Here is a 10,035-nt window from a genome sequence, read left to right on the forward strand (position 1 = left end):
CCATCAATGATCAAATATATATATAGGGCGTTTAATTAAATTAAATTAAAATTGCATGTGTCCTGTATGGCATGGCATGGCATATATTTCTCCTCCACAGTTTCAGAGCTTATAGAATTCATTGATTGACGCGTCTTTGAAAGGTCCCTTCATTTCAAAAAAATTCAAATAAAGGTGTGTATGATGGGCTGGAAAAAAAAATTATGGTCAGCTTTTCAGGAAGAGAGGTAGCCAAGCCAAGCCAACAACCACCATCTGAATTGAAATGTCAGATTTTCAATTTTGAAGCTTTACTAATTAAAACTAAGCATCCTGCTGGTGCAGATAGAATTTCGACAGCAAATTAATAGTCAGATGCATGCTATTGGCATTCCCACTGGCATTGTCATTGCCATTGCCGTACAGGAGGCAGGAGGAGATGCAGGGAGGGTGGGAGGCACATGGGTTTTGGAAGGAATATAGATTGTTAAATTCGTAATTGGAAGCCCCACGTCGCTGTGTTTCGATTCTTGGGTTGTGGTTGTGGGGAAACACCATCATATATGCATGCCCAAGTCCCCCAAGTCCCCCAAGTCCCCTGTTGATGTGTTTATACTTAATTACCTCTCTTAATATAAAACTTAGCCCTATGTGCTCTGAGGATTAATATCTTAATCAGCCTTGTTCTTGTTTAGACACATGACAGGTAATGTCATTATGCCCTGCCACTTCTCTCCTTTTCTCAATTTCAGGCATTTAAATTTAATTAATTACTTGCTTAATTTAATCCTTAAAACCAAACCAAAAGTACTGCACCTTGTTTGACTAAAATAAACACAGCCCATATCATTTTTATTGGGATTACTCTTAAATACTTTGATGGTAGCTGCTAATAATAATGTGAGTTCATCATCGATTTTCAGATCAGAAAACAACTAGTCTTATATATGGATTATGATAGAGTACCAAATTGAAAAGCACAGAAGATATATATATATATTCTACAGTACAGAACACAAGTGATGGCTTTAGCACATAAATCCACCACTGCTGTGCCTAAAAAGGGATCTTTTAGAGATATCTCAAAAGGAGGAGAGAGCCGTTATGTCATTTCATTCATTCATGCACAACATTTGTACCCCTATATTCAATTAAAGATGTACAAACAAACATTAATAATCTAGCTTGTTACCTTTTACCTTTCGATTGATAAAGTTACTTATACTTTACATGTAATTATTATTATTATTATTATTATTATCACCGCGGCCCGGTATAAAATGGAAGTTATCACCAATTAATTTTTAATCAATGAAAAGTAAAAATCACCCTTACTCAAATGAATTGTTACTTTCATAATAATCTCATGAATTTTTGGTAAAAGTTGCTATAATTAAGAACAAAGTATTTACCCATGTTTTTTTTCTGGGTCTGAAGTATTTACCCATGTTTGTATACATATATATGTTGTACAAGAATCATGGTACCTAGCCTAATTATTTATTAGAAAACAGGTGGGACGTATATTTCTTCTTAGTTCTTAATAAAGTCAAGAATTTTTTTTATTATTTTATTATTAAAAAAACCACCAGTACTGTTCGACCTCTCCTTCAGCATATATAGAATAGAAGAACAAAAATACATATATAATATAACTGACTGATCACCATCTCTCTCTCTCTCTCTCTCTCTCTCTCTCTCTCTCTCTCCATCTATTTCATCTCCATCCACAAGCTTCCAAAGATATAGAATTAATGGAAAGTGAGATTTGCAAGGTTTATTCTCCCGATTTTTCTGGGAATATCATATCTCGACTAGGATGAAATGAAACTGCATCAAACAAAAACCCACCACATGATCATCATCATCATCAGCCGCTGCAAGACGTTCATGTTCATGGGTGTCTCTCTCTTTCTTAATTATACCACTACCCCAATTAGTACTAGCTCAAAACATTCCTCCCATGGCACCAGCAGCAGATCTCACTTCCCCATCTAAACCCCAGATCATTCAAGACTTAGTTTCTTTATCAACTCATGGCTCAAGCTGAGGCCTCCAATCAATATTATTTCTCCTTTGGGTTAGTGGGTTGCTCAAAATGACCATGGTTCCTGCTGCTCATCAAAACTTATCCAAACAACATCATCGATATCTTTACAGTGGTTATGGTGGATGCGGTGCCAATTACAACACGGCAGAAGATCAGAGCTTCGGTCTTATGAGTACTACTAGTCAAGTAGAAGAAGGTTATGAGTATAATTATTATTGTTGTAATAATAACAGCAGCAACAACAATAATATTAACAGTATCGTTACGGAATCTGATCATCTTCATCACCATCTTGTGGCGATTGATCCAATGGCTGAGGATGAGTCGAGAACCAACAGTGTAAACGAAGCCGGTTCAAGTTCAAAGGATGCTCCAGATGACAGAGACAACGAAGGATGGCTCCAATTGACTATAGGCGGCTCCAACAATCATCAACCAGCTGCAAACGTAGACCAAACCCCCAGAGGCTTAAGGGACACTCTTTCTGGTCCCGGTTTGATTGAGCTCGATCTATTACCACCTGGCCATGACGCTGCTCTTTCATCATCCATACGACAAGTCAGGTCTATGTCGTCTGTGCAGCATCATCATATGCCTCCAATGTTTCTTGTTCCTCCAGAAATCCGTCCTCTTTCTTCTTCTTCTTCCGCAAGGCTGCCGTTTCATTCGAATTTCTCTACGAGTGCTACATCTTTATACTTTCAACACCCGGGGCAGGGAATGAGCAGCTCCTCATCGAGTTTGTTTCCTCACCACGAGGGCAACTGGCAATTCAGGCCAACTGTCCCTCATAATCATATAGGGATGGCTTCAACCTCTTCTTCTTCTTATTCAACTTCCTCTTTCACACAACTGGGTTCCCCCTATTTTCCTCGTCCGCTTCATCATCAGTATCATCACGACATGAATGTTGCTGGGCCAAGCTTAGATTTCAGAGTTGTTGATCCTCCCAGGAGGCCCCAGTCGGGCATTTGGTTTATGCTCCAAGCATCCCAAAATCAGTAAGTAATATTGTATCAGCATTATTAGTGTTGTTGGATAGCCGACCCCACTGATCATTCTTTCCCTCTTTTTTTTATCTTTTCTTTCTTTCTTCTTCATGTTAATTTGTGTTTAATCAATTCTCATGATAATTAATTGTTCCATCAATGCAGAGAAAAAGAACCGTTCTTGCCACAGATACCCAAAAGCTACCTAAGAATCAAGTAAACTCTTTCTATCCTTCATCTTCTGGGATTTAGTTAATCTGAGGTTTTTTTTTTCCTTTTTACTTATTTATCAATACGATTAATTTTTTTTTTTTTAATAATTTTTTTATGTGGGAAAATTTAGGGATAGAAGGATGACAATCCGGTTGATAAAGAAGTATCTGGTTAACAAGCTGAGACTGGATAGCGAATCAGAGGTATGTTTTCTGACCATTAGCAGAAAACTTGAAATTCATACTTAAGAGTTGATCATTAATTGATAGCTTGTAGTGCTGCTTACTAACTTAACATCATCGAGAAACATCATTTGTCAAGTAACTAAGCTAAGCTATGAGCACATGGTTGGTGTTAGAGACGTGACAGAAACAGCAGAACTAGAATTGGGCTTGTATATAGTGCTATTTGTTTCTTATGATAAAACCATATTTAGGTGGTGAGTATATTTCTCTTCTCTTTTTGTATTGTTCGCCTTAGCTTTTTCTGCTCATAACTATTTTCTAATAAAGGGGAAAAAAAAATTAGTCTTTCTAAATGGGTAATCTGCTTATGTTTAGTTAGTTAACTTGGTTATGGAATTAAGGGTAAAAGTTGATTAAGGTTAACTACTATCAAGTGCTTTCTTTACCTACCACCGCGCTATGCTCAAACCTCAAATCAATGGTAGAGAAAAATGAATGTCCTTTCTTCTTTGCATAAAAGTAGTTTCCTCTTTCATATCTTAAAATTAATGAAAGTAACATTTCAATGAACTGGCAATACCTGTATGGAAAAGCAGAATAAAGCACAAGCAACATTCAAAAAAAGAAAGAAAGAAAAATCTCTACATTACCATAGATAGAAACACCACTATGAAAGCCAAACAATAGGAATTCGACTACACACGCACACACTCGTATCTTAACTTCAAATAGATGGAAGATAAAGGAGAGTTGGGTGGGATTAAGTGGCTCAGACTGATCTTTTATACAAATTATGTGCAAATTTTACCTGAAGAGATCGATCTTCCTTTCTTGTTTATATGAGTGTGTCCTCTTATATAATCAACAACACCACTTTTTAGCTTCTTCTTTTTTCCTAGATCAGCGTACAACATATATATGACTCTAGCTAGGAGTTCTTGGCTTATATCTCCCACTGTCTCTCAAATCGTTCAGGCTTGTTTATATGGGTATCCTCTTATAATCAACAACAACATTTTTACCTTCTTTTTTTTTCCTAGAAGTTTGAGAGAAATCGATCTTTCTCTCAAATCGTTCGGGCTTCACCAGTCCTCCTTCCCTTCGGCGGTACTCCTTGGCTGTTTTTCTTTGTTTCTGATTCCCCCTAGAAGTTAATTTGATCCTCCAAGTGCAATGTTAACTGGCATATGCATGTTAGTTTCTTTTTTCATATGACAGATCTCTAGATAGAGTAATTAAGTTTTAATAAACCTTAGATGTATGCACAAATACTAGTATAGGTGCACGAGTTGCATTAATTACACATAATACAGTGATAATGTGCATACTATTGCGGCACCATATAAGGAATTCTTCCAACACACACTTGACGATGAAATACCTATGTTTCCTAATAATTTTGCTCAAGTTAAAATTCCTTAAAACATATCGAAACATAAGTAGTCGTGTCATGTTTAAAGTGACCTAAGCTTTCACAATGAACTAAGGGTTTCTTAACGTACTTGATCATATTAATTATACCTTGAAATGATTAGCATACTCCACCCTTGCTATTAGCCAGCATTCTTAAATTATAAAATTGTTTATGCAACGAACGAGTAAACTTTAATTATTAATCACGGGTTTAATCAACAGCATGATGTGTAAGACATAGTTGCAGAGAGTAGACGAAATCTCAGTATTCAATAATAGATGTTACGTGAAGGCCTGAGTCATGATCTAAAGTCAGCTCTACATATTATATATAACTCGATGAAAATGCATGCATATTCTTTGTTTAGGATACATTTGTATTCCATGCATGCAAGTTTAAGCTATATATAATATTTATTAAGATATAATTAATATCTACTCTTTCTACATGAATTAAGAAACACAAGTCTTGTCATTAAAGAAAAGGTGCATAAATCTAAATTTATATTTCCCACAAGCAAATGTAACTGTATTAGAGTTAGAGTGGTCCTTTTTTCTAATTGAATTTTTTTTGGATTCTTTAGTGAATATATTCAATAGAAATAGCTTCGTCGATAATCGAATAACTATGAATCTACTTAAAATTCCTCAAATAATCCATCATGAATTTACAAATGAATCGAATATATATAATTGCTTTGAATAGGAGTTGAAATGGTTAAGAATGATAATAATAATAGAATGAATTATTGCAGTATATCCCTGCTATTAATAAAAAAAAAAGGACAAGAAAACGATATTAGTACTAATTTAAAAATAATAATCATGACCTGGGGAAATTGATATAGGAACCAACACAAGTATATCTAGCAGGGAAAGAACAGGGAACCACAACTTAATTCACATTAAAAATAAATAAATACTAGATCAGCTAACGTGTTAGGCTGAATGGCTATGCTTATTGTCTTCTCTTGACCTAAATTATCATATTCATACGATGTCGTTGTAGCCTAATTAAATTATATATATATATATGTGTGTGTGTGTGTATGAACTGATCTGCATGACATACTCTACATGCCAATGTTTTGCATTTTGAAGTTCAATCTTTTTAATTTGTTAAAATGCATAGAAAATAGTTGTTGACTCTACATCTTTAGCAGTTTTTAGTTTTCTATTAATTAGAATATAAAAATAGTGGAAGGAATGATAAACCAACAAAATGTATATAATATAGGTCAAATGTTTTACGATGATTTGATAATGCAATTAATCTTGTTTTGTTACCTTATACTCCATGCCACCAAGTTAGGAGACGAGAGATGGAGACAGTATCTTATAATATTAATCATTCTTGAACAAAACAGTTAGCTATATGCAAAACAACCAACAATCGAACTCTGCAGCTAATGTTTCCATGCACCCCCTATATCTATATATATATTCATATCCCCCTAATTACAATTAAAACTTTCATCCATATCTATACCATATTAATAAAAATATAGCAATAATTTAGGATGTGTGACACACTAAACATTCTCCTTGCTTTTATATATGTACTCTACATATAACCTAAATAACTTGATTGGAGCAATTATTCTCTTAGGAAATGTTCTGGGTTCAAGTCCTAGTATCCGTGTAGTGTGTGTGAGTTTAATTTGGTGTCGCCCCTCTCAATAGAAAATGTCTATAATAAAAATAAAAAAACTAAATAATTTTCACGTACTTTAGTATTATATAAGTCAACCTTACACCATTGATTTGGCAATTTCTTTTCTTCTTTTTGGATCCACCGCCCAGGTTAATTACACAAATTTTCTAGGGAGAAATTAAATTAAATTCCATGCCGGCCGGAAAGCCAACTCGTACCCTTCACACCTGGCATGCAACTAAATACCCAATGATTAGGTTTATAAGTGGGCATGAAAGATGAGCTCTAACTTATTACATTAAATACACTTAGTCGCATGAACCCAAAAAAATATAAACAATCTCTGATGATTTTAGCGTAAATTTAGGACTCTTTGTATCTGTGGGTGATATGATTCTCAGATGATCAACATATGATCTTTTGGGTTTGTTGATTTGTTTTCACACTAGCTGGTAGCTAGGCATGCATGATGCTCTTTGTGGTGATTAGCCACAATCCATGAGAATCATAAAAAATTATTCTTCTTTTTTCATCGACATGAATAACATGTATTTTGTAATTGCTTCATTGACTTTAAGTTGTTGCAAATCAAACATCTTCGATCATCTTGGATTATCTTGGCCAGTTGACACTTATTACCATACAATAAAGTGTCGATAATAACACATATCTGTCGGTCCAAATTATATTGTAGGGCCTCAAAAATCACACGTGGACCCTGTCGTTCTCAAAACCTCTTGCATGCGTTTGGTGTTCTCTCTCTCTCGTTCTCCTTCCGTCACGCTTTCGTTTCTTTCAACTCATACTCATCTTTCATATCCTTCTATTCCACAGCTAATGTAGGCCCTTCTAATTCGCTCTCTTTTACTAGATATAGATGCATTGTTTGTGCTTAAAAAAAGGCCCATCAAAACCTTAAGTGCTGCACTTTGATGCATGGAATTTAATAGACCCCATCCTCATCTCTACCACAATCAGCTAGGAACCTAGTTGTAGCTAGCCTCATTTTGATGGTGTAGGTTCGTCGTATTAGCTCGTTGTAAATGTTCTAAAAACCTAAATAAATATTACAAAATACTTTATGTTGGAGGAATTAAATGCACGGTGTTAGTAAGAATCATAATAAGAAGAAAAATAAAATCACGAAAGACAGATAAGAAGCATGAAAGTGAATGAATAGTTTATAGTTGGTGAATGCGATGCATGCACATTAAAGAAATACAAGGATAATCCTTGTTTGTTGGCTAATATAAAAACGACCTTTAAACAACTTGGTTTTGCCAGGTTTCAAGCAGTGTCTTAGAGATTATAATATTTATATTTTATTAGCCAGAGAAGATCCTGCGGTGGAAGCTAGTTCATGAAGGAATATTGACCTTTCAAATTAGGGTTTTCAGAAGCAACGTGAAAGAGACGTGCATGAAGATGAAATTGGATTGGAATAGTTAGGCTTTGGCCCTTTTGAAAAAAATAAAAGATCGATAGTGCCTATTCGTCGCCGTGCTTTTTGGATCCATTACGTGAATTGATTTTTATAAAAAAAATTATATTATTTGTTAATTTAATATTAAAGTCCAAAGCGTCATGATTTTGGCTTACCAGCAAAGTCTGAGTAGGTCCCCTAATCATTAAAACCGGGAAGTTTAAGATCGTGCGATGGCGGGCAGCCCCTCATAGTCGATTTTAATGCCTGACCGCTGACCGAATTTACTTTCTTTTCCAATATCCCTTATTTTCCTATGGGACAATTACAATTATTACATACTAATACGTAATTTTTCGTTGTGTGAATGTTTTTTCTTTATTATTTTGGAATATAAAAGTTATCAACGTGGACTGTTGGGTGTGGGGCAAGAAGAATCTCTTGGGAGTAAAGATAAAAAGTTGAGACAGATTTATGGGTAAAGCAGACGTTACAAAGATTTATATATATGGAACACAAAGCATGGAAAAGACGTAAGCTAGTGACAAAGCATGACTTCAACATTACATAATATTTGCTGATTTTATTTTCTCATATATATATATTTTAAGACCTTTCTATTTTTTGATTAAAAGCGATAGTAATATTTTAAGATCTTTCTTATTTAAAGGAGCGTTGTTAATATACTAAACTCACACAACCTACACGGATTTTAGGATTCGACTTAGAACCTAGATCGTTACACTCTCTAACATTATATTTTTGAATAGTTAGATTTTTTCTTGTCATATAATCCAACATATATATGTTAATAAGAGACAAAAGATCACTTGCATCCTATTTCCGAGAGTTTTTATAATATATACTCGATTACATTTCCTAAAGTCCTGGTTTAATATCTGCATGGCTATCAATTACACTTAGCTAAAAGAAAAGCAAAAAGCTAGTTTTCATAATTATGCTGTTCTAACATGCACAATTATTATAGCTGCACGTATGATATGATTGCACCTAAGAACTTCTCTTTTTTCATGCATGTGAAATCAACAAATATAGCTAAGGGGAGCCCATTACTAATAATTTGTTTCTGTTTGTCATTATATAGTTAGTAAGTAATTAAATTAATTAATGATTACATTTTATTAATGTACGTGTGTGTGTATATATACATATATACATATATGTATATATGTATATATGTATAAATGTGGAGGTGTGAGAATTTGGAATGTTGTTGTGATTGGGATTGAAAATGATATGAAATTACAGGTAGAGATAACATGTAGAGGACAGCAGCTTCTGCCTTTCTTCACGTTGCAGCATGTAAGAGATAACATATGGAGTCTAAGGGAAGCACCGGCTTTGCTTCCAGACTCCTCAACCACAACCACTGATCATGTCATGGTGCTGCACTATGCTAGGACGGCCTCCACTTCTGCTTCAAACTGATCTCACTTTTTTTCTCTCATCATTTTATTTGATCATCATCGGGTCCCATCCATGTTTGCATCATTGTTTATTTAATTATGTAAACCCCTCCTCGGCCCTCTCCTCTTTTTGGCATTCTTTTTTTTCTCTTTAATTTATATATTGGTTTTCTTTTTTTTTTTGGTTCCTTCACTTCTCTAATTGATGGAGAAAAGAAAATAGTTGGGTGGGAATACCCCAAAAGCAATGTTAATTATGGTTTTGGGGTCGAATAACATTAACCCAAATTAATGTATCTCAAAGCTACAGGCATGGCATGCTTGATATTTATTTTCCTTATGATTTATGTTAACTAGTACAAGCTCCAATGCGACTAAATTATTGACTGGCTTACATTTTGTTTTCCCTTTTGTTTGATTCATTTCTCAGTGGATACGCATCTATCCTTTTACTTGTTTCAATATTGCTTCATTTTGAATTTGAGATTTTAATTTAACATGTGTTGTGCTTGCTTTCCCTTTTGTTGATTATCAGAATCAAAGACATACGGTAGTCCTATTGGATTCACAATATCTAAAATTTAAGAACTGTTGGGCTTGATTTCCTTGAATCAATAGCCTTTGCCGTGCTGCCTGAATGACTATAAAACGGTGAATTAGTGACAAGATGTACATGATGTGAATACGGTGATATAATCACCA

At 34.5% G+C, this 10,035-nt stretch overlaps 1 protein-coding gene across 1 annotated transcript; it reads left to right on the forward strand.

Moving 5' to 3' along the window:
- The first annotated feature begins 1,624 nt into the window (after window positions 1-1,624).
- On the forward strand, window positions 1,625-9,738 carry LOC103322245 (RING finger protein). The gene is made up of 4 exons (XM_008224144.3): window positions 1,625-3,030; window positions 3,184-3,234; window positions 3,362-3,434; window positions 9,176-9,738. Exons 1-4 carry the CDS (start codon window positions 2,078-2,080, stop codon window positions 9,353-9,355), a joined length of 1,257 nt encoding a protein of 418 aa, XP_008222366.2. The 5' UTR covers window positions 1,625-2,077; the 3' UTR covers window positions 9,356-9,738.
- Window positions 9,739-10,035: the final 297 nt, after the last annotated feature.

Source organism: Prunus mume, linkage group LG2 (genome assembly GCF_029339155.1).
Source record: "Prunus mume cultivar Tortuosa linkage group LG2, ASM2933915v1, whole genome shotgun sequence".
Lineage (NCBI taxonomy): Eukaryota > Viridiplantae > Streptophyta > Magnoliopsida > Rosales > Rosaceae > Prunus > Prunus mume.

Bases quoted from the DNA above. Each gene is read 5' to 3' on its own strand.
- LOC103322245 (XM_008224144.3), top strand. From the start codon at position 2,078: ATGACCATGGTTCCTGCTGCTCATCAAAACTTATCCAAACAACATCAT. The intron at 3,235-3,361 runs GTAAACTCTTTC...GGGAAAATTTAG, and splicing joins AAAAGCTACCTAAGAATCAA to GGATAGAAGGATGACAATCC. The intron at 3,435-9,175 runs GTATGTTTTCTG...ATGAAATTACAG, and splicing joins GACTGGATAGCGAATCAGAG to GTAGAGATAACATGTAGAGG.